This window comes from Heptranchias perlo, chromosome 1 (assembly GCF_035084215.1).
Source record: "Heptranchias perlo isolate sHepPer1 chromosome 1, sHepPer1.hap1, whole genome shotgun sequence".
Classification (NCBI taxonomy): Eukaryota; Metazoa; Chordata; class Chondrichthyes; order Hexanchiformes; family Hexanchidae; genus Heptranchias; species Heptranchias perlo.
Genome location: NC_090325.1, coordinates 65083568 through 65109606, shown reverse-complemented (window position 1 = coordinate 65109606; position 26039 = coordinate 65083568). Strand labels below are relative to the sequence as shown.

At 41.0% G+C, this 26039-nt stretch overlaps 2 protein-coding genes across 5 annotated transcripts in view; one reads left to right on the top strand and one right to left on the bottom strand.

The window, feature by feature from the left end:
- Positions 1–23405, top strand: part of plpp1a (phospholipid phosphatase 1a) — a 93647-nt gene extending 70242 nt beyond the window's left edge. For all 3 annotated transcript variants that reach the window (XM_067986026.1, XM_067986036.1, XM_067986046.1), the window contains exons 5-6: positions 19345–19521; positions 22862–23405. In XM_067986026.1, coding sequence (XP_067842127.1) covers positions 19345–19521; positions 22862–22987 — 303 coding nt within the window. In that variant the 3' untranslated portion in view covers positions 22988–23405. The remainder of the gene's footprint in view (positions 1–19344; positions 19522–22861) is intronic.
- Positions 23263–26039, bottom strand: part of mtrex (Mtr4 exosome RNA helicase) — a 203363-nt gene continuing 200586 nt past the window's right edge. For both annotated transcript variants that reach the window (XM_067985926.1, XM_067985936.1), the window contains exon 27: positions 23263–23613. In XM_067985926.1, coding sequence (XP_067842027.1) covers positions 23561–23613 — 53 coding nt within the window. In that variant the 3' untranslated portion in view covers positions 23263–23560. The remainder of the gene's footprint in view (positions 23614–26039) is intronic.

Here is a 26039-nt window from a genome sequence, read left to right as displayed (position 1 = left end):
TACCTAACAGCACTGTGGGAGAACCTTCACCACACGGACTGCAGTGGTTCAAGAAGGCAGCTCACCGCCACCTTCTCAAGGGTAATTAGGGATGGGCAATAAATGCTGGCATTGCCAGCGACGCCCACATCCCATGAACAAATTTTTAAAAAGTATCCTTTTACTTGGTGAATATTGGCCAGCAGAAAAGAACATTTAAATTGGACATGTCAGTTACATAGGAAAGGTTTCCCCCTATGTTTGTGTCTGGCCCTCATTTGTTAGAACAACATTTGATTTTGATGATTATTTTTAGAGGGGTAAGCACATTAATAGTTAACAGCTACCCCTGAACAATCTTTTGTTTCTTAACCTGTCCCATTACCACCCTCCTTGCCTTGCACCATCATCCCTTTTGTCATTTAATCACTCTTGCTCTCCAGCCTATCACAGACCTGCCCTTTTGTTCTTTCCTCCCCTCCCTCCACCCTCCTTCTCCTGGCTCTGTACTTGCTTAAAAAATTCTGACAAAAGGTCTTGGACCTGAAACGTTAACTTTTTTTCTCAACAGATACTGCCTCACTTGCTGAACTTCTCCAGCATTTTCTGTTTTTATTTCAGATTTCCAGCATCTGCCATATTTTGCTTTTCAAACACATTAATAGGTTTCCCTAGCACATGATTAAAGGGAGATTTGATAGAGTAAATAAGGGGAAACTGTTTCCAGTGGCAGAAGGGTCAGTAACCAGAGGACACAGATTTAAGGTGATTGGCAAAACAATCAAAGGCGACAGCGAGTTGTTATGATCTGGAATGCACTGCTTGAAAGGGTGGTGGTAGCAAATTCAATAATAGTTTTCAAAGGGAATTGGATAAATACTTGAAGGGGGAAAATTTGCTGGACTATGGGGAAAGAGCAGGGGATTGGGATTAATTGGATAGCTCTTTCAAAGAGCTGACACAGGCATGATGGGCTAAATGGCCTCCTTCTATGCTGTATCAGGCTATGACGACAATTAGAGAAATGACTTTGTGTAAGTGCCCTTTGGCAAAGATAGTGAATATGAAAGAATGTGTCCTTTGCAGAAGAATGTTTATGTTAAGTATTTATAGAAATATGGGTTACCAGTTAATTTCTTGAGAATGGTCCAAGTTAAGATCCTTTTTGTGACTGTTCTATGTTGTTTAATTCTGATTGTAGCATGCAGTTATTGAAAGCTGCATGTGGGAATAAGTCTTGCAAGGGGTCATCCAGAAAGATATATTCAGTTCATATTTTTTCCTTTGAAGTTCAAGCACATTCCTGAAAATTGGTATTGACCATTAGTGTTGATCGCATTAGGTGACAAAATAACAAGCGCAACTTACTCCATAACAATAGCGCCACTCCTAAAGTATATTTTACAATGGCTCGTGGAACCTAGGGCTGTCTGCAGCAGCATTTAATTCACAGGCAGTGGAGTATCCACTGTCAAGCTAGTATTGCTTGACATACCACTTGCAAACAACACCCTCGTAAGTGTGGTGTGCTTGTTATAAAATAGTTTAGGTACTCTGTTCTAAACTGGCAAGTTAGTACTCCCACCGAGACTGATATATTTATTTTGTATTTTAATTACAGCTTCATCATATAACAACCTTTAATTTTCTCCCATGTGTTCCTGAAGGCAGTGACTTGTGCTGGGGTTCAGTTCCATAGTTTCCAGCAGCTCTCCAGCACTTTGCCCAAGTAGCTATTCTTCATGTGTGAGCCAAGACAGTGCCTGTCAGCAGGCTTTTGAACCCTGTGTGGTGGTGGGGGGAGGTCCCAATCTTGTCCCTACTCTACGTTCACATTTAGCAGTGTTTTACAACTGATTTTGTAATGATTTGATTTATTTGTAACTTTGTGGATTGTCAAATTTCATCATTGTAAATAACCATTTCCTCACTGCATTACCTCAATTAAATATACTTCATTGAATGAGTTCTTATGACTAAAGTACAACCGTTGATAATCCATGCTTCACTCAACCATTAAACAATTTTAGTTTCACAGTGGTGGTGTGAGAACATGAAAATAGTACAAGGAATCTATGAACATAGCAGTGAAATGGATTGCAACCCCCTGTGGTGACTCTACAGCAGCTGTACATGCAGCATCTTTGCCGGTCTGTGGCCCAGATAGTAGCAAATGCAGTGTTTTTCTGGTTTTAATTTGGAGGGTGAGGGAAACTGTGGTTTATCAAATTACAGGGACTAAAATGTTGATTAAATGCAAAAGGTAGTGTGTGATATCTAATGTAATTTGACCTCTATCCCACCAGTTTGCAAATCTTTCTCCCTGCCTTTCAGTGCCTTGTCTGAGTGGCAATTTTTCATGTGTGATCAGACTAGTTGATGGTGGAGGGCATCAAAGCAATACCCAATCTTGTCCTCTTCTGATACCCGGTGATTTTTTTAAACCTACTCCAGTGGCACTGAGACAGATTGAAGCAGGCTAGCTGAGATTAGGTAACAGCACAGACCGAGCACCTAGCTGCTCTGTATGTCTCAGCGCCATACTAGGTAGTTTGCTTACTAACTGTGTTATCGGGTGAGTTGCATTTGAACAGACTCCTAACTGGCACAGCAGGCATTACCATCTATAAATAATATATTAAAAATCTTACATCTTCATACACTGCCTGTTAACTTTCTCCTGTATAAATTTCTATGTCTATGCTTACAATGGAAATTACGATGTAAGCTTGTCATGCTGTAACTACATCCTCCTACCAGTGAGGCACTGCAGTGCTACCACTGGCAGGAGAATGTAATTACAATGTGACATATTTACATAGGCAGTCTCCATTATAAATGTGCACATAGGAATTTATAATGAATGTATAAAAATAAGGGCAGATTGTATGATGTTAAAATGAAGACTGAAATTTGTCTGAATTTTGGTCCAATTATCTCCTGCCCTCAAATTCCGCTTCACCTGAAGACTATTCTTGGTCCTGACTCTCCTTGTGCAATGCTACAGGAGACCAACTAGTTATTAAATCAAAAGCAAAATACTGCGGATGCTGGAAATCAGAAATCAAAGCAGAAAATGCTGGAAAAGCTCAGCAATGAGGCAGCATCTGTGGAGAAAGAAAGAGTTAACGTTTCAGGTCGAAGACCTTTAGTCTGAGCTTTTCCATCATTTTCTGTTCTTAGTTTGTTTGACTTGCAAATCAGCAGGAGCAGTTGATGAAGATTCTAAGGTCACATCAAAGACTGAACAATGCTGCGATTTAGGCTCCACCATTAATATTCATTTCCCCCCCTGTTCTTAGTAGAGTCTCAGAAGGAATGTAATGGTGTAGCACATTTTCTAATGGATGTTTTATTGTACACTCAGACAGCAATTCAGTTTTCAATAACAAACAGTGTTTTGACTAAACTCTGACTTTTCAAGTGTTTGGAAGTCACAGATGTGACTAATCAACATTGCTGAATGCTGGCCAGAAGGAAATCAACTCCTTCAGACATTTATAGTTTCATCATCAGTAAAAAAAATTCTTAAGAGCATTCAGAGAGATGACAATAATCAGATTTATTCAAGCGGTCATACTGTTAAAGCTCAGTGTGACTGTAAACTAATTACCAGAATCAACTCCTGGCGAAGAACAAGCTGTTAATGCATAAGCAGAAAAACCTCAAAACTTTGAGTATCAACAAAAATCAAAGATCTTAATCCTTTACTGCATTATAAATCAAGACAGGGGCACAGGCACGATGGGTTGAATGGCCTCCTTCTGTGCTGTATGATTCTAAGGGGGCAATTTAAGTTCCAGGAGTTTCTGTTCATCCTTAAATTTAACTCGTCACCTCACCTCAGCAATTTAAAAATGCTTTACTAAATTTTAACCAAACTTCTGCCATTGTCTCATGGGAGTCTGAGCCCCTTTTAGAAAATAGGAAAACTCAGCAGATTCTGAGACCAGACACAAGGTTGTCCAATTTGTCCTTGATGGAGAACCCAGAACGCATCCCCCTCTGATGCTCCATCACCATGTGTCTCCTCAGTTTGGCAGTCAACGTGTCGGCTCTGCTGAGTCAGCGCTCCGTGTCTGCCTTCTGGCCAGTCTCACTGGAGAGGCAGATGCATACACCACCTCCTCCAAGTTTTCCACTGCCACAGTGCTGCTGGAGTCAGACGCTTGGGAGCTATCACTCAGATTGCAAACTCTCTCACTGCTCTTCAAACTTTGCATTATTAAATTAACATTTATTTAAATCATTCGATTAGATGAATGCAGTTTTTAAACTCAATTTGCACACGGCTCAGATTGCAAACACTCACTGCTCCTCAAACTTTGCATCATAAATTATTTTTAAATTTAACTAAAAAATTTAATCAATCAGATCAATGCAGTTCCTTAAATCAATGTGCACAATGCTCAGATTGAAATCACGCATTATAGAAACATAGAAAATAGGAGCCGTAGGCCATTCGGCCCTTCGAGCCTGCTCTGCCATTCAATATGATCATGGCTGATCCTCTATCTCAATACCATATTCCTGCTCTCTCCCCATACCCCTTGATGGCTTTTGTTTCTAGAAATCTATCTAGCTCCTTCTTAAATATATTCAGTGACTTGGCCTCCACAGCCTTCTGTGGTAGAGAATTCCACAGGTTCACCACCCTCTGAGTGATGAAATTTCTCCTCATCTCAGTCCTAAATGTCCTACCCCGTATCCTGAGACTGTGACCCCTCGTTCTGGACCCCCCCAAGCTAGGGGAAACATCCTCCCTGCAACTAGTCTGTCCAGCCCTGTCAGAATTTTATATGTTTCAATGAGAATTTTTTTACTTGCCTTATTATGGAGCCACTGCTTGCCTCTCCCCCCGACTCTCCTGAGGACCTTGACCGGCATTTGAGCCGGCCGATCTTGCTGCCCTTCCCCGGGACCGGCAAGTTGCCTCTGGGGCCGCGAATGGTGCACATGGCTAATAAACAAATGAGGCTGGCAGCCCAATTTGCCGCGGTTCTGCCGTCGGCAAGTGCGCTGCACCCGGATCATGCCCTGATTCAGGCACAATCTAATCTCCAGGCTTTCCAAGGTATGCTCACGTGAAAAATGGTGATTTGGGTTAGTTACCAGAGGCCAGTACCTCACAACGGCGGTCGGGGGGGGGGGGGGGCGGGTGAAGAAAACTGAAACCAGAATGTCTCAGCTTAGTTGGTAAAATTTATTCTAAAACAATTTGCTTTGCCATTAATTACTGCTGTCAGTCTTACTGTGAAAGTTCTACCCTATTTAAATCACAGCAGTACACTTTGCAGCTATCCTATATCCAGGGAACTTGAACCCCCAAAGGGTGATTTTTAAATAGCACCTTAGAAATTTTGTTAAAAAATACTGTAGTATCACTTACAGCTTCCTGGAAATGCAAAGGATCAAATGAACTCATGGTAAATACAGATGAGGATAATTACAGCCATCTTAGCTGATCGTGTAGAATCCAACCCCACCCCAATCACAGCAACTGTCGCTTACAAATTTATTCTGATGCTTTTGAAAATACAAATTTGTCCCCTAGATAATTGATGAGGGGAAATCAATATGGTCTTGGTTATCAATATGTATTAACCACCTGAGCCATATGGGGAGCAGGTCGCAAAAATATAAACAAATCACCAAATTATGCACCACTTGATGTCATCATTACCCATCGTGACCTGTTATGACTCAGAGGCACAATGTCTACACCTACTGTAATTATATGTCTCCAGCCCAACACCTATAGATGAATCAAATAATAGAGGTTTGGCAGCAATAGTAATTACACAACTCAACCTATTAATATTTGAAACTAGGTGAAGGGAAACTCTGCATCATCTCCAAATACTTTTGCGTTAACACCCAAATGTATTGAATACTCTGTTTTTCCATAGTTTCTTAAGCAGGAACATAGGAAAGTACAGGACTGCAAGAGACTCTGCAGTCCATCTGGCCGATCCCAAAAACGAAAATATCTCAATAGCCTACTCCCTCAAATATCTATCCAATTCTCCGTTAAGTTCTCCACACAATCTGCCTCTGCTGTATCCAAGACCAGTCCATTCCACACATTCACCATCCTCTGGTAAAGTAGTTCAACATAAACTCTCTATGCACCTGCCCTCTTTTAAGCTTGCCCCTGTGTACCCTGGTTCTACAGTTTTTGGCAATGTTGAACTTATATTTGGAGTTCAATTTATCTAATCCCTTCAGGATCTTGAATATTTGAGTAGTACTCCCCTGAGCCTTCTCTTTTCTAGAGTAAATTATCTCAGGCTCTCCACATTGTTCAGATGCCTTAAATTGCCCTTTTCTGCCAACAATGCTTGGATATCCTCACTGCAGTACAGTAACCAGAAATGTGCACAATGCTCCAGTGCCTTGTACAGACTCATGCTCACCTACTGGGATTCGTGCTCCATCCCTCTGGCTATATATCCCAAGATCTATTAGCTTTCCTTACTCTGCTGTGCAACGTGTTGCTGGTTTCAGTGAGCTATCCACCACTATCCCCAGATCTCTCTCATGTTGTATCCTGTAGCCCAGAGCTAATTAGTTTATATTCACACTGCTTATTTCCCTTCCCTAGGTCTGTTGTTTGCATTTTTCCACATTAAGAAACATTTTCCACTCATCACCCCACCTTCCCAGCCAATTAACGTCCCTTTGTCTCTTCCCTAGTGTTTGAAGTTCCACCAATTTGGTGTCATTTCCAAACAGTCAGAACTATTTTCTGTTTCCCTCTAATCATTTATAATGTTAAAACAGAAATAATCCCAGCCTTGATCCCTGCAGCACTCAACTAGTGACTCCTTGTCATGTCGATACAGCTTCATTCACTACCATCCTTTGCTTTCTCTGGGTTAGCCAATTTTCAACTAAAGCTTGCCTCCTATTTCATGCCTTTCTGCCTGTGCATTTAGCTTGTTTGGCACGGTATCAAAAGCCTTGCTGGAATCTAAACATATAACAGTCACAGAATTTCTGTTGCCAACAAAGTCTGTTGTTTCAAAGAACTCCAGCAAATTTGTTACGCAAATCCTCCCTCCCATGAATCCACGTTAACTCTCTCACCATACTATACCTATTTATGTATTTTATTACCCCATCTTTTATGTTGCCTTCTAATAACTTTACCACAACAGATGATAAGCTTACTGGTTTTTAGTCTCCTAGATGATCTTAGGCACCTTTTTAAAGATTGAGGTTTTATTAACTTCTTCCAATCCTTGGGCTACTTCCACTTGTAATGGTTCCCTAAAGACAGTGGCAAGGAAGTGATCAATTTCGCTAGTTACTTGTATGCGCTTTTGTATGAGGTCCACCTGGAGCGGGTGCCTTGTCTTCCTTTAAGTTCCTTAGCTTATCAGCAAATGCTTCATCTAAAAATTTTATCTCTTTTCCCAATCCACCCTTGATAAATTGAAGACACCCATAACAATTGCATCTGTTCCTCTACATGCATCTCTTATTTGACCACAAAGTTCTCGGTCCAGTCCTTCCCCCTGAGCTGGTGATCTATAGCAGACGTTCATAGATAATTTCCTTCCCCACTATCTCGCCACAGGATTTACACCTCATCCACACCCAGACCAGATATATCCATTCCCGTTATAATCTCTAATGTGAAAGTTCTATTTCAAATAAAAGGCTATCACCTGTCTAGTTTTTATTTTTTCTATCTCTACAGTCATCTGTATCCCTGTACATTTATCTAATCCATGTTTTGTTGAACCAGGTCTCTGGACTATTACCATATCTCCCATTTTGTTACTAAAACCTTATCGCATTCACATATAGAATCTTGATGCATACATTTCCCCTACTCCCCGGATTGATGTTAAACAAAAACAGAAAATGCTGGAAACAGTAAGTCAGTCAGCATCTGTGGAAAGAAAAGATAAGTTAACCATTAATCAGAACTCCTGCATCTGCAGTTTTTTGCTTTTTGTCCCATTCTCATGTGTTTATTTATTTTGTCATTGTTTCCCTGTGTGGTCATATCCTTATACTCCAGACATTTACCTGCTGGATCAGTGTCTGCACTTGAACCATTATACAGACCAGTGTCTGTATCATAACACTGCGCTTTTCTACCTCCGTCATTGTATGTTCCTCCTTTCTGGGTCCGCTCTGTTTGCCACTCCTGCATTAGAATGAATCATAGAATGATACAGCACAGGAGGTGGCCATTCAACCGATCGTGCCTATGCCGGCTCTTTGAAAGAGCTATCCAATTAATCCCAATCTTTCCCCATAGCCCAGAAAATTTTTCCCCTTCAAGTATTTATCCAATTCCCTTTTGAAAATTATTATTGAATCTGCTACCACCACCCTTTCAAACAATGCATTCCAGATCATAACAACTCACTGCGTAAAAAATGTTCTCCTCATGTCGCCTCTGGTTCTTTTGCCAATCACCTTAAATCTGTGTCCTCTGGTTACCGATCCTTCTGCCACTGGAAACAATTTCTCCTTATTTACTCTATCAAAACCTTTCATGAATTTGAACACCTCTATCATATCTCTCCTTAATCATGTGCTAGGGAAACCTATTAATGTGCTTACCTCTTTAAAAGAAATCATCAAAATCAGATGTTGTTCTGACAAATGAGGGCCAGACACTAAAACATTGGGGGAAGCCTTTCCTATGTAACTGACATGTAAATTTAAATGTTCCTTTCTAATGGCTGATCTCCACCAAGTAAAGGATACTGCTGTTTGTGAGGTCAGACACAGTAAAACTAAAATGTCTTGCACACAAAAACATAAATTAGTATTTTTAAAAAACATTGTAAGATCACTCCACAAATTTGAGGCCATTTCATGTCAGCGTAAGTGATCGAGTTCTGAACCACCATTCAAAAAGGCCAAGTTTAAATCCTAGTCTTCAAGGACTAGGGCACTTGATCACACATTAGGAATAAATATCATTCCTTCATCGTCGCTGGGTCAAAATACTGGAACTCCCTTCCTAACAGCGCTGTGGGAGAACCTTCACCACACGGACTGCAGTGGTTCAAGAAGGCGGCACATCACCACCTTCTCAAGGGCAATTAGGGATGGGCAATAAATGCTGGCCTCGCCAGCGACGCCCACATCCCATGAATGAATTTTAAAAAATGCATTAGGAACAAGCTTCTTGGGGTGAGAGAGGATAAGTCATGCACTGCAGAAGTGCAAAATCTCCTCTCTGCCAATCACTATTTCAGTGCAGCAACAAAGAAAGTGCTGTGCAATCCTAGCTGAAGGAGGAAGCTTCGATTGAAAATTGTCACTGAGAGTGTGAGGCGAGAGATTAGGAAAAATATCTTTAGACAACAGTTTGGGGCATGGAATATTTTACCACAGTGTGCGTTTGATGTGGAGACCACTGAATCTTTTAAGGGAAATATTTGAAGCAGAGGGTTACAGGGCAATGGAATTACCTTTGGATTGGTCTAGCAAAGAGCAATTAGTTTAAATCCAACCCTCTGCTTACTAAGCATCTCTGTAAGGACAGTGGTACTAATCGGCTTATATTCTTAAACCTTTCTTTATCTGATGGAGAGCTTTATCACCCGCTAGTTTATATTTAGAACACTTGGCGTCCCTGAGGCATTAGTTGTTTAAGACAGTGAGTGGTTAAGTCATAGAGATACGGTACATTTGCCTGGTTTATGATGTTTTATCTCATCTCAGCTAAGCAACGGTAAAGGTGTTAAAAGTGATTTCAGCGCCACTGGGAGGAGAAAAGTCTAGTGTTAGCTAACTAATTAAATTGAAAAACAGCTGTCTCACCTGAGATTTCGTCAAGTCTATACTCATAATCTTCTGTCTCCAAAACAATCACGTGACTCCTTCCCAATAAGCTAAACTATTGCTTTCCCAATGGTAGGGCAGTGACCAATAAGTAACCAGTTAAAAAAAAAAGTACTTCAACCCGTTAGAAATATTCCTCAGTCCTTTTGGTTTATTTAAATTATATTTTATTTCTCCAGCACTGGATGCTAATTGTTTTAATATAACTGTACAGTTATGTAGCTTGAATTTTTGAGTTAATGTAATGTACAGGGCTATGGGCCAAGTGCAGGCAATTGGGACTAGCTTAGTGGTATAAACTGGGTGACATGGACATGTTGGGCCGAAGGGCCTGTTTCCATGTTGTAAACTTCTATGATTCTAGGTTCCAAAAGGATCAATTTCTTCAGCCGCCACCCACCCCCCACCCCCGTTCTATTTTTCGGAATATGTTGAAAAAAAAAATCTGAAATTTGATAATTGAAGAACTTTAAAGCTTGTTGAAGTGTGGTATTAATAGCTGCATGTGATTATAATTGTATTCCATGCAAGTATACTTAAAGCTGCATGTCACTCAGGGGGTAGGCTCAAGGGGCTGGATGGCCTACTCCTGCTCCTATTTCTTATGTTCTTATGTACTTCTTGTGGGCTGCCTCAACTTTTAATAGGATCCAGCAGAAGAGGCATTAAATGAAGAGTGAACAAAAAGCATATTAATAAGATATTGTTAGAGACAAATTTAACTTTTATAAACATAAACATTTCAAACACTTTTGTGTAATTTCATAGTCATAGTTCAGTGCAGCTTACAAGGCAAAATCCCCACACCTTCCTCTTCATGTATAATTGTTACAGTTCTATTGTACTGATCTGTTAACATATTGATTCTTCAAAGCACAATTCTTAGCTATTTGTTTGTTCTCCTGTTGCAGCTGGAAATATTATGCTTGGTTTATTTTCCATGTCCACTGCAACAGCCAATCACATTTTAATAGATTGTAGAGCCAGTAATAATTTTGCATTGCAATAGTTGAGCTTTTAACCCTACCCAATTAATTTAGTATCATGTATGTTGGTTTGTGAAATTTACATTTGGTTTGTGAGCAAACTAGTGGAAGTAGTTTTAATCTTTAAACTCCTTAAGGACGTTTTTTCAATTGAATTATGTACAGCTGTCCATCTGAACCACCCCCCACTCCCTCTGCCTGCCTCACACCCACCGCTGCTGAAATTCTTATACATGTTTTTGTCACCACCAGACATGATTAGTCCAGCATTCTCCTCACTGGCCTCCACTATACATAAATTGCAACTTGTCCAAAGCTGTGCTGCCCATATTCTATCTTGCACTAAATCAAGCTCCTCTGTCATCTGTGCTCACCAGTTTCCCCAAGCCCCTACAAATTTAATTCAAAAGCCTTGTCCTCATCCATGTCCGCACCCCTCCTGCCTCTACAACCACTTCCAATCCTATGTGCCTTCTGCTTTTTAGCCTCCACTGCATTGTGCCCCACCAGCTGCTCCGTTCAGAGGTCTTGGCCCCACACTCTGGAGTGTTCTCCCCAAATGCCTTCATTTTGCTTCCTTCAAAAACCATCTATAACTCTTTGACCATGTCATTGGTTACTTCTCTTAACCTAATCTTTTCCCCCATTACTGCTCAGTATCTGGTTAGTTATCACTCTGTGAAGCACTGTGGGATGTTTCATTGTGTTGAAGGAACACAAGCATTTGTTGTAGGCAGGATGCTTGCCTCCAACTTAGATAAGTTACATATTGAATTTTGGGTTTTCCAAACTTTTTAAAATTGTATTTAACTTTTACTAAAGAAAAAAAATTATGTTTTGCTCTCACTCCAAAAGTTACAACTTTTTCCCCAATTTGTGCCACTGTTCTTTCAGAAACTTATTGTTTTTTTTAGATCAGTTAAGTTGTGTTGATTCAATAGTCAATTTACTTAAAATGCTTGGCTACTATAGGGCCATTTGTGTTTTTTTATTATTTGTTCATGGGATGTGGGCATCACTGGCGAGGCTGGCATTTATTGCCCATCCCTAATTGCCCTTGAGAAGGTGGTGGTGAGCCGCCTTCTTGAACCGCTGCAGTCCGTGTGGTGAAGGTTCTCCCACAGTGCTGTTAGGAAGGGAGTTCCAGAATTTTGACCCACCGACAACGAAGGAACGGCGATATATTTCCAAGTCAGGATGGTGTGTGACTTGGAGGGGAATGTGCAGGTGGTGTTGTTCCCATGTACCTGCTGCTCTTGTCCTTCTAGGTGGTAGAGGTCGCGGGTTTGGGAGGTGCTGTTGAAGAAGCCTTGGCGAGATGCTGCAGTGCATCCTGTGGATGGTACACACTGCAGCCACTGTGCGCCGGTGGTGAAGGGAGTGAATGTTTAGGGTGGTGGATGGGGTGCCAATCAAGCGGGCTGCTTTGTCCTGGCTGGTGTCAAGCTTCTTGAGTGTTGTTGGAGCTGCATTCATTCAAGCAAGTGGAGAGTATTCCATCACACTCCTGACTTTGTGCCTAGTAGATGGTGGAAAGGCTTTGGGGAGTCAGGAGGTGAGGTACTTGCCACAGAATACCCAGCCTCTGACCTGTTCTTGTAGCCACAATATTTATATGGCTGGTCCAGTTAAGTTTCTGGTCAATGGTGCCTCCAGGATGTTGATGGTGGGGGATTCGGTGATGGTAATGCCATTGAATGTCAAGGGGAGGTGATTAGACTCTCTTGTTGGAGATGGTCATTGCCTGCAACTTGTCTGGCGCGAATGTTACTTGCCAGTTATCAGCCCAAGCCTGGATGTTGTCCAGGTCTTGCTGCATGTGGGCTCGGACTGCTTCATTATTTGAGGGGTTGCGGATGGAACTGAACACTGTGCAATCATCAGCGAACATCCCCATTTCTGACCTTATGATGGAGGGAAGGTCATTGATGAAGCAGCTGAAGATGGTTGGGCCTAGGACACTGCCCCGAGGAGCTCCTGCAGCAATGTGTCATCACTGTGGAATGTCATTTGGGTTATCCAGGCATAATTTTACTGTTGAGCTTCAGAACAAATGGTCATAGTTTTTATATAGAATTTTACTTGATAAATCATATGAAATTATATTTAAGATAACTATTGGTTTTGAGCTGCTATACTACTTGAACCAAATGTTAAGACTTCTGCTTAGACCAGCAGTTAAACATTTAATTGAAGATTATTTTGGCCACATTACAAGACATATGGAGAATTGAATATATTAGGCACTACTTGTCACAATACAAAGCTTGATCAGGACAGTGCTGATTAATCAAATGATCAATTTCCACTGGCTGATAGTAGAAACTATTGCAGTATTAACAGGCCTGGCAATATGATAAAGGTGCATCACTGTACAAGCTCACATCAAATAGGAATTATTGCTAACCATCTGTCTGCTGCTGTCATTGACAAAATGCTGAAATATATTTTTGGTCTTGTTTGCTAGCTGGGCAAATGGTACACATTGGGAAGAACCTCCCCCCCACCCCCTCCCCAAACTAAACTAAGACTTGCTTGTACTTCCAAGTTAACCAAGTTCAAATTGCAGACTACTGTATTGTCATAAAACCTTTAATGAGTCCATATGTATGGAAGGGAGCTGGTAAATACTGGTAGATAGGAAATGCTGTTGTGAGAGTGAGGTTGAGGCAGCCAAGGGCATTTTACTCTTGCATGCAGGTTCTGCAGTACATCGAGCTGAGAAAGCAGGCCAAAATGTTCCTTTCTGAAAAACACAAATATTGTACGTTGATATGGGCAAGTGGTATTCCAAATGCACTATTGGCTCAAACTTAATTTGTTAACACATTCTGACTTGCAGTAAACGTTTTATACATTTTAAATTAAGTTTGAATTCTATGAATTACTTTTTCAGTACTGCAAATCAAAAGAGTAGATAATTATCCCATCCCCTTAAAAGCAGTCAATGCACCATTAATTTAGTGCCTAACACAAAGCTGAAATAAGGGTGACATCCATTTGACTTTTCATAGTTAATAAAGCAGTCTATACTACAAACCAAATCACATTTTAGCAAATGGATGAGGGCAAAATGAAGGGCATGAAATGTTCTTAATGCAGCTCCATCTCAAGATTTTAATTTAATTTTCTTTTTTCCTCAAAGTGCTCTTTACTTAAAGTAAGGCAAGAATAATTCTGCACTTTTTTTATACTTAATGAAAATGTGTTTTTCAGAGTATTGACCAATATTCATAAAACAGCAGTGATTTGAAAGAAATTCAAGCTTCCTTTGAAAAACTGTAAATTTCAATTTAGTTTATTCAGAAACAAATTCCTGTATCCAATGCTCTAATATTTTGAATGAGTAGTATGGAGAAACCCTATTTGAAAGTTGACAGAAGTTCCTAAACCTCAGTTTTTATTTAAGAGGGAGCATTCACACTTCCCCTCGTGAATGGAGAGGATTGCTCGACTTCTCTGCTTGGTTTGGAGCCTTTTTGATGTTATGACAAAGTGACATTTTAGGGATCCCCCAATTAGTAATGTACAGTTTTGAACCTGAACTCAGAATACTGTGTTTACATTACAGTTTGGTGTAAAAGCATTAGGTACAGAGAGTTTCCACTTGTAATATTCCAGTGCAATTGTAGTCAAACCGCGAATTGGATTCTTGTTTGCACACTAACCACAGCTTTGCTGTGATGTGCCCTAAACAAACACTCATCATTAAAGACTAAAAAAGTTTCTTTGATTGCTCAGTGGATGTACTGTCCAGTGTGTAAATGAGGCACAAGGACCAGGAATGTTCCTGGTTCAATGCCTGATCTGTGCTGAATTGTGTGAAAAAATTAGAGTTACCACCTGTTGCTAACCAGTGACAACAAGAACAACTTGCCTTTAACATAGTAAAATGTCCCAAGGCACTTCACAGGAGCGATTATCAGACAAAATTTGACACCGAGCCACATAATGGGACATTAGGACAGGTGACCAAAAGCTTGGTCAAAGAAATAGGTTTTAAGGAGCGTCTTAAAGGAGAAAGAGGTAGAGAGGTTTAGGGAGAGAATTCCATAGCTTTGGGCCTAAACAGCTGAAGGCACGGCCGTCAATGGTGGAGCGATTAAAATAGGGGATGCACAAGAGGCAAGAGTTGGGAGGAGTGCAGAGATCTCGGAGGGTTGTAAGGCTGGAGGAGGTTACAGAGGAGGTTAGGGAGGGCGAGGCCATGGAGGGACTTGAAAACAATTATGAGAAATTTTTAAATCGAGGCGTTCCAGGACTGGGGCCAATTTGGGTCAACGAGTACTGGGGCAATTAGTGAACAGGACTTGGTGCAAGTTAGGATACTGGCTGCAGAGTTTTGGATGAGCTCAAGTTTATGGAGGGTAGAAGATGGGAGGTCAGCCTGGAGAACATTAGAATAGTCAAGCATAGAGATAACAAAGGCATGGATGAGGGTTTCAGCAGCTGATGGGCGGAGACGGGCAATGTTACAGAGGTGGATATAGGTGGTCTTGGTGATGGAGTGAATATGTAGTCGGAAGCTCATCTCAGGGTCAAATAGGACGCTAAAGTTGCGAATGGTCTGGTTCAGTCTCAGACAGCGGCCAGGATGGAGTCAGTAGCTACATAACATAGAAACATAGAAAATAGGAGCAAGAGTAGGCCTGCTTCGCCATTCAAAATGATCATGGCTGATCGTCTAACTCAGTACCCTGTTCCTACTTTTTCCCCATATCTCATGATCCCTTTAGCATTAAGAAATATATCTATCTCCTTCTTGAATACATCTAATGACTTGGCCTCCACTGCCTTCTGTGGTAGAGAATTCCACAGGTTCACCACCCTCCGAGTGAAGAAATTTCACCTCATCTCGGTTCTAAATGGCATACCCCGTATCCTGAGACTGTGACTCCTGGTTCTGGACTCCCCAGCCATCGGGAACATCTTCCCCTGCATCTAGTCTGTCTAGTCCTGTTAGAATTTTATATGTTTCGATGAGATCACCTCTCATTCTTCTAAACTCTAGTGAATATAGGCCTAGTCGACCCAATCTCTCCTCATATGTCAGGCCTGCCATCCCAGGAATCAGCCTGGTAAACCGTCGTTGCATTCCCTCCATGGTAAGGACATCCTTCCTCAAATAAAGAGACTAAAACTGCACACAATACTCCAGGTGTGGTCTCACCAAGGCCCCGTACAACTACAGTAAGGCATCCCTGCTCTTGTACTCAAATCCTCTTACAATGAAGGCCAACATACCATTCGCCTTTCTAACTGCTTGTTGCACCTGATGCTCGCTTTCAGCGACTGGTGTACAGGGACACCCAGGTCTCGTTGTACCTCCCCTTTTCCCAATCCATCACCATTCAGATAATAATCTGTCCTTCTGTTTTTACAACCAAAGTGGATAACCGCACATTTATCCACGTTATACTGCATCTGCCACGTTCTTGCCCACTCACCTAACTTGTCTAAATCACATTGGAGCCTCTTTGCATCCTCCTCACAGCTCACATTCCACCTCAGCTTTGTGTCGTCTGCAAACATGGAAATGTTACATTTAGATCCCTCATCTGAATCATTGATATATATTGTGAATAGCTGGGGCCCAAGCATTGATCCCTGCGGTACACCGCTAGTCACTGCCTGGCATCTGGAAAAAGACTCTTTTATTCCTACTCTCTGTTTCCTGTCTGTCAACCAATTCCCAATCCATGCCAGTATATTCCCCCCAGTCCCATGTGCTTTAATTTTACACACTAACCTCTTGTGTGGGACCTTATCAAAAGCCTTCTGAAAATCCAAGTACACCATGTCCACTGGTTCTCCCCTATCTATTCTACTAGTTACATCCTCAAAAAACTCCAGTAGATTTGTTAAGCATGATTTCCCTTTCATAAACCCATGCTGACTTTGTCCAATCCCGTTAATGCCTTTCAAGTGTTCTGTTATCACATCTTTTATAATAGACTCTAGCATTTTCCCCACTACTGATATTAGGCTAACTGGTCTGTAATTCCCTGCTTTTTCTCTCCCTCCTTTTTTAAATAGTGGGGTTACATTTGCCACCCTCCAATCTGTAGGGTCGGTTCCAGAGTCTATAGAATTTTGGAAGATGATCACCAATGCATCCACTATTTCCAGGGCCACTTCCTTTAGTACTCTGGGATGTAGATTATCAGGCCCTGGGGATTTGTCAGCCTTCAGCCCCATTAATTTCCCAAGCACTATTTTTTTTTTACTAATACTGCTTTCCTTCAGATCCTCCCTCTCACTAGACCCTTGGTTCCCTAACATTTCTGGAAGGTTATTCTTGTTCTCCTTTGTGAAGACAGAACCAAAGTATGTGTTTAATTGTTCTGCCATTTCTTTGTTCCCCATTATAATTTCCCCCATTTCTGACTGTAAGGGACCTACATTTGTCTTCACTAATCTTTTTCTCTTGACATATTTATAGAAGCTTTTACAGTCAGTTTTTATGTTCCCTGCTAGTTTACTCTCATACTCTATTTTCCCCTCTTAATCTCTTTGTCCTCCTTTGCTGAATTCTAAACTGCTCCCAATCCTCAGGCTTGCCGCTTTTTCTGGCAGTTTTTTTTTAATCTCCTCTTTGGATCTAATACTATCCCTAATTTCTTTTGTAAGCCACGGTTGAGCGACCTTTCCTGTTTTATTTTTACGCCAGATAGGAATGAATAATTGTTGTAATTCCTGCACACGTTCTTTAAATATTAGCCATTGCCTATCCACCGTCATCCCTTTTAGTAAAGTTCCCCAATCTATCCTAGCTAACCCGCACCTCATACTTTCGTAATTTCCTTTATTTAGATTCAGGAGCCTAGTTTTGGATTCAACTACTTCACTCTCCATCTTAATGAGGAATTCTGTCATGTTATGGTCGCTTTTCCCTAAGGGACCCCACACAAGATTGTTAATTAATCCTTTCTCATTGCACAACACCCAGTCTAGGATTGCCTGTTCTCTAGTTGGTTCCTCAACATATTGGTCTAGAAAACCATCACGTACACACTCCAGGAATTCCTCCCCCACAGTACTATTGCTAATTTGGTTTGACCAATCTATACGTAGATTAAAGTCACCCGTGATTATAGCTGTACCCTTCTTGCATGCGTCTCTAATTTCCTGTTTAATGCCCTCCCCTACATCTCCGCTACTGTTTGGGGACCTATAGACAACCCCCACCAACGTTTTCTGCCCCTGGGTGTTTCTTAGCTCCACCCATACAGATTCCACATCATGATTTTCCGAGCCAATATCCTTCCTCACTATTGCATTGATTTCCTCCGTTACTAACAACACTACCCCACCTCCTTTCCCTTTTTGCCTGTCCTTCCTAAATATTGAATACCCCTGGTTGTTCAGTTCCCATCCTTGGTCATTCAGTTCCCATCCTTGGTCACCCTGCAGCCATGTCTCTGTAATCGCAACTATATCATAACCGTTAATATCTATCTGCGCTGTTAATTTATGTAGCTTATTGTGAATGCTCCGCGCATTAAGACACAAACAGAGTTTGTGGCAGGGAACGAAGACAATGTCTTCGGTTTTCCCAATATTTATTTGGAGGAAATTTTTGTTCATCCAGTACTGCTGATAAGGGCATGTGTGTGGACATTGGGTGAAGACAGAACTGGTTTTGGTTGTGATGTTCCTCTGATCAAAGAGCTTGCTGTTCATGAGGAATTGCCACAGGCAAGACATTAGAAAATTTCTGGCACCCATGGAACCATATCCTACAGCATAAGCCTTCAGGGAGAAGGAGCAAAATGTATGGGGATGGAAGGGGGAAAGACAATACATTCTTCTCCACTGAGACACTGGGAAAGCTTTCATTGATGTTTTTAAATTGCAGACAATTTATCATATAAGTCTTCCGGGGTCGTCTGGGGTGTAGTTTTTTAGGAGACCAAATGGGAAATTTAATGTAGAGACTATAAATGAGATATCTCTTTTGAGACCATAAGGAATCTGGCTCCTGAAACACCTCCAGCACTCATAAATAACAGCTATTACACTTGAACCTATATCATTAAACCCCAGTGGTAGATAAATTACAGAACGGTGTAATTTTTCACACTTTCACTAAGTTGTACACGCAAGAGGCCCCAACAGTAATTTTGTGTTCCTTTCAACTATGTGCACAACCCAGAACCCGAGTCATGAAAATTTAATTCATCAGTGAAAAATCAACTGAATTGCACAATTATTTTGCAGATTTTAATTCTATTTGTTGCTTGGCTTGGGCTTTAAAAGAAAGGAATTTTTCCCAAATATCTTTTTTTTTACTGGTGAGAAAAGGACCTTTGAGAAAAAAATCCATGAAAATAGCAGTAATGCTTAAGAGTTAATCGAATTTATGATGAGTTGAAACAGAAAATCCCAAACTGAAATTCACCACAGCTTTGGAACACTAGAAAGAAGATAGTTTCTGAGTGAACAATTGAAAGTTGTTCTTTTACCAAAAGGAAGAATGGTTTCTGTTGTCAAAAAACTTCATGTTGTTAACTAGCTAAAAAACACATCTAAGAATTTAACATGAATTTGCATTTTTCATCAGCTTTACCTACAGGCACGAATGGTAGGTGATTGGTCCAGACTGCTGCGTCCAACACTTCAGTTTTGCTTAATTGCATCTTCAGTTTATGTGGGTCTTTCACGTGTGTCTGATTACAAACACCACTGGAGTGATGTGCTGACTGGACTCATCGAGGGAGCTATTGCAGCTATACTAGTTGTAAGTAGAAATAAGTTCTTAATTTCATCGTTTACTGCTTTGTCATAATTGAACACAGCTCATCATTAAAGCAAAATACTGCGGATGCTGGAAATCTGAAAGAAAAACAGAAAATGCTGAAAACAGTTAGCAGGTCAGGCAGCATCTGTGGAGAGAGAAACAGTTAATGATTCAGGTCGGTGACCATTCATCAGAACCACATATTATATGTGGAACTAGTGAACTTTTTTGTTGCAGAATTCAAGTAAATAGATAGCTGACAGAAAAATCAAACTATTAGTCGATCAAATTCGCATCATGCACCTAAACGCATTTGTAAATATCAACTTGGCTTCAACCACAAGGCACACATGACCATTATCAGGTAAATCCATAATGGGTAATTATTTACTGCTTCACTGAAGCAAAATGTCATTGGCTTATTTTCAGCTATTTTCTGAAATGCTACAATTTACACACAAATATAAATAGGAACAAAAGGACAAGGTCATTCAGTCTCTTGAGCCTTCTCGACATTTTTGTTTGCCAAGACAGATTTTAAAATTGTGTTTCCCTGACTTTTCACAATATCCCTTAATACCATTACTTCCCAAATAAGTAACCATCTCCCTATTAAACCCGCAAGTAAATTTGGTGTGGGCCCGTGTGTTCTACACTCTTACAACCCTTTGTGTGAAGGAGTTTTTTCCCCCTGGATTCAATTTTCACCAGCTTAGCTCAAATTTTAAAATTAAGTGTCGTAGATCTGGACACCCCAACTAGAAGAGTAACTCCCTATCTAGGCTGTCAAGTTTCTTAATTATTTTAATCATCTCCATCAAATCATTCCTTAAACTCATTTTCAGGAAATAGAACTCAAGCTCACCCAGTTTCTCATCATAGCATCCCTTCATCCCAAGTAATATCCTTATGAATCATTGCCCTGATTTCTTTCAATGCAGGTAGAGCATCCAAAAGTGGAAAAATTCCAAATAAGCAAATTGATATATCCCACATGCTAACTCAGACTTTATGTAAATCAACTGGAAAATTAATTTACCACATAAATGAACAGACTTATCATAATGAAGCAGCCCGCTTGATTGGCACCCCATCCACCACCGGCACACAGTGGCTGCAGTGTGTACCATCCACAGGATGCACTGCAGCAACTCGCCAAGGCTTCTTCGACAGCACCTCCCAAACCCGCGACCTCTACCACCTAGGACAAGAGCAGCAGGCACATGGGAACAACACTACCTGCACGTTCCTCTGCAAGTCACACACCATCCCGACCTGGAAATATATCGCCGTTCCTTCAACGTCACTGGGTCAAAATCCTGGAACTCCCTTCCTAACAGCACTGTGGGAGAACTTCACCACACGGACTGCAGCGGTTCAAGAAGGCGGCTCACCACCACCTTCTCGAGCAATTAGGGATGGGCAATAAATGCCAGCCTCGCCAGCGACGCCCACATCCCATGAACGAATAAAAAAAAATTATGATTTACATATGGTAAAAGTATGACTCCTTATTTAGCCACATAAAGTAGGAGGATTGTGCATCAAAGAGAATAGAAAAATTATGATAAATCATTTCATCCCTGCCGAAGCACTGAATCAGTAATGCTCTGACAAAACCTTTAAATGAAACACACAGCAAATTTCCAGTCACAATGAGGTCTTATGAGCATGACTAAGACCACAAGCTCCAGTCCGACAGCAACCTGTGGTCAAGTCACAACCCATGAGTGACAGACAGCTCAACAGGTAAACATGTGACAAATCTGATAGTACCATAATTCAAATCAATCCCACCAACCATTGGTCTCCTGAGGATATAGAAATTTGGTGATATTATATTCGCCCATACTTCCACAGTACAGGAAGCCAAGATGTCACACAGACATCAGTGCTCAAATTCCACTTCGAAGATACATGACTTCAGCTGTACGGATGCCGTTCTCTCATGTTTTTGCATAACAATAAGACACCGGCATGAAACATTGGATGACACATACTATTACGCTTTACTGAAATTCTGGTGACAAGCAGGGTAATAATTTCTTCTAAGAGATGAAATTAAGACACAATTTTAGGCATGACTTTTGGATGTCGTTTTATGACTGTCCTATATAGATGGCTATATTAGGTATGGTGGGTTTGCAACCAACAACTTGCATTAAATAGTGCCTTTAATGTAGTAAAAATGAACCAAAAGATTGGGAACCAACGTAGATCAACAAGGACAGGAATGATGGTTAACAGGGCTTGGTGCAGGATTGGATATGAGCAGCAGAGTTTTAGATGAGCTGAAGTTTACAGAGCGTGGAGGACGGCAGGGCCGGCCAGGAGAGAATGGAATAGTTGAATCTGCAGGTGACAAAGACATGGATGAGACTTTCTGCAGCAGATGGGCTGAGGCAAGTGGGGAGGTGAGTGATGTCAGAGATGGAAATAGGTGGTGTTTGTGATGGAGAGGATATGGGATCAGAAGCTCAGCTCGGGATGCCAAAGTTCAACCTGAGATAGTGGCTGGCGAGGTGGATGGAATTAGCGGCAAGGGTACAAATTCGTGGCAGGGCTCAAGATAAGGATTTTGGTCGTCTTGATGTTTAACTGGAGAAAATTGCGGCTCATCCAACAATAGATGTCCAAGAAGCAGTCTCACAGCAGAGGCAGAGGAACAAGAGGTGGTGGAGAGAGAGCTGGGTGTTGTCAGCATACATGTACAAGCTGACCCCAAGTCTTCAGATGTCGTTGCCAAAGGGCAGCATTTAGATCCTCGGGGGGCACTCGAGGTAACGGTGTGGGGCTGGGAAGAGAAGCCATTGCTAGAGATGCTCTCGCTACGGTCTGATAGGTGAGAGTGGAACCAAGTGAGGGCAGTCCCACTGAGTTGGACAACGGAGGAGAGGTGTTGGAGGAGGATGAACCATGAAGTTTACCAATCCTGTGACCTGAAATAAATTCAGAGCAATTGAAAAGTGATGCCAAGAATCCATAGGCATGCTGTTTAAAATATTTTAATTTTCCAGATGCTTTTCTAGGATCTTCTGGAAATTGAAGAGCTCCTGTACTACTACTATTGAATTTTAATTTTATCCCAATACTTTGACTTTTCTCCCAAGGTGTAACATTTGAAAACATGTATTACAATCCCCTCCCTGAAGGCATTCCCAGATTGCATTAGTAATCTGCTATCTTGGGTAAAATGCAAAGAGAATGGAAAGGCTATTTGAATGGGAATTTGATCACAACCATCCCATCCTCCTGCTTCTCTCTGTCTCCTGCGAAAGAATCAGGTATAATCAGTATTGCAAATATTGGTCTAATTGTACATCCTTTTTTTATATATCAGGTGGTGTATGTGTCAGACTTTTTCAAAAAGAGAGTGGCCAGAATTTCACCAAAAGATGAGGAAACTTCACATACAACTCTACATGAGACACATGGAAACCATTATGGCGGGAATCATCAGCAATAAAAGATCGTCGTGAGCATCAGTGAATGTAAATCTGTCTGATTATATAACTAAAAAAAATATTTCCATGATAAATACCTAGTCACTCAAGTAGATAAACACCTTTATGGATAAGCAACTGCTGCTATACCCTTGGAATCCACTTCACTTTGTATATATTAAATATACCTATATAACAGCAATTAAATTTTGTTTATAATTACAAATATTTTTTTATTTGTACTGTACCTTCTCTTATAAAAGCTTTTATCATTAAAAATGATGTGAAGCAGTCATACATTAGTCCAAAATGTAAAATGTTTATTAAAATAACACGGTGAAGCTTTTTATGTTCAGTTTCAGCTGTTGGAAGCTTGCTCTGATGGTGCTTGAGTTCTGCTATACATAAATTCAATGGAAATTAAAAAATTATACAAAAGTCTGCCATTGCTCATCTGTTGACTGTTGTTGATTCCTAAACCAGAGAAATCTCTCCATGAAAATCTTCTGCCTCAATGGTGCTGGATATTTCAAAACTCTTGTTGAATGTTTGATTTCAGCCTGAAAGTAGATGGCATTTGTGCTGCTTCTTCAAAATTATAAGTAAAGACTTGCAGCAAATACAATGTCTCTTTTGATCTTGGTTATACCTGAAAATAAAGGATAATCTTGTGTTACTTAAATTAATTAAAACAAAAAGTGCAACTTTCTGGTTTGAGAACAATTAGAGTTCTCAGCAGTTGTCTTTTTCATATTCACCTTTATGTGCTTTGCTGCTGATGCCCCTTATACCAACCAACAGACAAGGATGTAGACCTTGCAAAAACATTTAATAGCAGTGTGTTGGTTCATGGTGGGGAAGTATGGAAGATCAAGCAATAGAAAACAACTCTTCCCTGTAATAGAACACCTCAGCTCTTGCCTTAGCTCAGAACTGGCAACTTTCTTTTCTCCCCCTCCTCATAATGTTATCCTATTCTCTCCTGCGAGTCCGGACTTCACTGGGTTATGATTCCATGGGTGCTGGCATGGCAGCCATTGGCACTTTGGCTAAGTGGCCATTCATAATGTGTCAGACTAAAGTGAGTGTCAGCAGGCTATTCAACCATGGAGGACCTCACCACCGGAACCAATCCTGCCTTTGCCCAACATCTTTCCAGCATGCGTCACTAAATAATAATCAGGAAAAGGATCACTGGTTTATTTTACCCTCAGCTCAAGGATTCTGACAAAACCAACTGTAGCATTCCAAATGCAAAGATCAGCTAAGCCAGCACAAACTGAGATCCGAACCTGGAACTTTCTGTTCTTTTTGGCCTAGTACTAACCCCGCTAAGTGATTGGGGAGACAAACTTGGTATATTGGCTATGGCTAAAATATTATAATACAAATTATCAATTGAGATATTAATCAAATGTGACTCATCTTTCTACACAACACCAAAGCTGCATTACCCTTATTGTTAAACAACTAGATGAAGCCAGGGTAGTCTGACTGGTGGCATTTTTGTTGCAGCCAATCACATTTCTGCATGGCCTGGCCTACCAATCTGGTAATGATCATGGAGAACTGTCTTTTCAAGGTCCAAGTCAGCATTGGCTGCAAGGATACCTGCATAAGGCTGGCACATTCAGTGACAGTATGGTCAGCCATGGCCTGAATCTTGGTTCAATCTCCATGCAGACATGCTGCAATGTTGACTTACGGAGATGCTATAGTGGAGTGGCACAGACGGCAAAGCTCCTTCCAACCACTTAATACAGCACTACCTTGAATTCAGCAATCAATGGGAGTTGGGTGATGGACTGCTTTTTCCACTTATCTGTAGACTGTGGCCAGCACCTTGGATTTCCCTTCATATTTATCTGTCTCTTCAACCTTAGCATGACTGCTAATGGTTGAGATGCCGATTGAAGCATTCCCTACATGCCTTCAAATTTGATGTGGATGGAATATTCCTCTCCCACCACTAGTCTGCTCTTTAAACTGTCCAAGTTTACATCTGAAGTTATGTTCATGAGCTGAACCGAGAAAATTGGATGGAAACAACCCACTTCAATTTCAGCCCATCTAAAACCAGCCAATAGCCATTTTGGTGGTAATAAAACCAAAAAATAATCTAAGCTCTACTGTCTAAAAACCATTGTGTGTGCAAAGTTAGTTAAAATGGTTAAGTATTGCATTTGGTGACTATGAATAAGGTTACCATATGCAAGATTTAAAACCATTTATAAGCCATCAGGTCAAAAATGAATTTGTAGTACTGAGCCTTGCCTTGTTTACAGGGAGACACATTTAAACTACACAGTTGTGAAGTGGTGTTCATAGTATCAAGACCATGACCAGAAGGACTGATAATTGGCAAAAGAACCAGAGGGAAGATGAGAAGAAATGTTTTTTTAACACACTGAGCTGTTATGATCGGGAATGCACTACCTGAAAGGGTGGCGGAAGCAGATTCAATTGTAACTTTCAAAAGGGAATTGGATATATACTTGAAAAGGAAAATTTGCAAGGTTATGGGGGAATGAACTGGGGTGTGGGACTAATTGGATAGCTCTTTCAAAGAGCCGACACAAGCACGATGGACCAAACGGCCTCGTGCTATGGTGGGTCCTGGTGTAGCAAATTGGGATTACTCTCCATTTATGAGCAACCCTGTAAACTCAGGAGATGCTGGATCATAAGGAATATTGTGGGGCTATTCAACCATAGTTGGCATCTTATCAATGCTCAATCCCTGTACTCATCCACCATCCAAATGTGTACAATCCAGCAGGGATTGCTGGTTAGTCATTAGGAAAAAGGAACCTGGGTTGTTTCTCCCCCCCCCCACCCACCCCTTACAGCCTGGGGAAATTATTGTGACCTACTACAGAGCCACCATTATCACCCTAGTTGAGCTCAGTTGATTGAAAACACACCGAGGGACCATCCTGGACTTTATGTTTTAGTACCACACTAGGCAGTGCAATGAGTCATGGGGGGGTGGGGAGGGGGCTAACTTTTTTTTTGGAAGGTAAATATAATAACCATGAACATGATGAGATATTTTCAATGTGAATGATATTACTG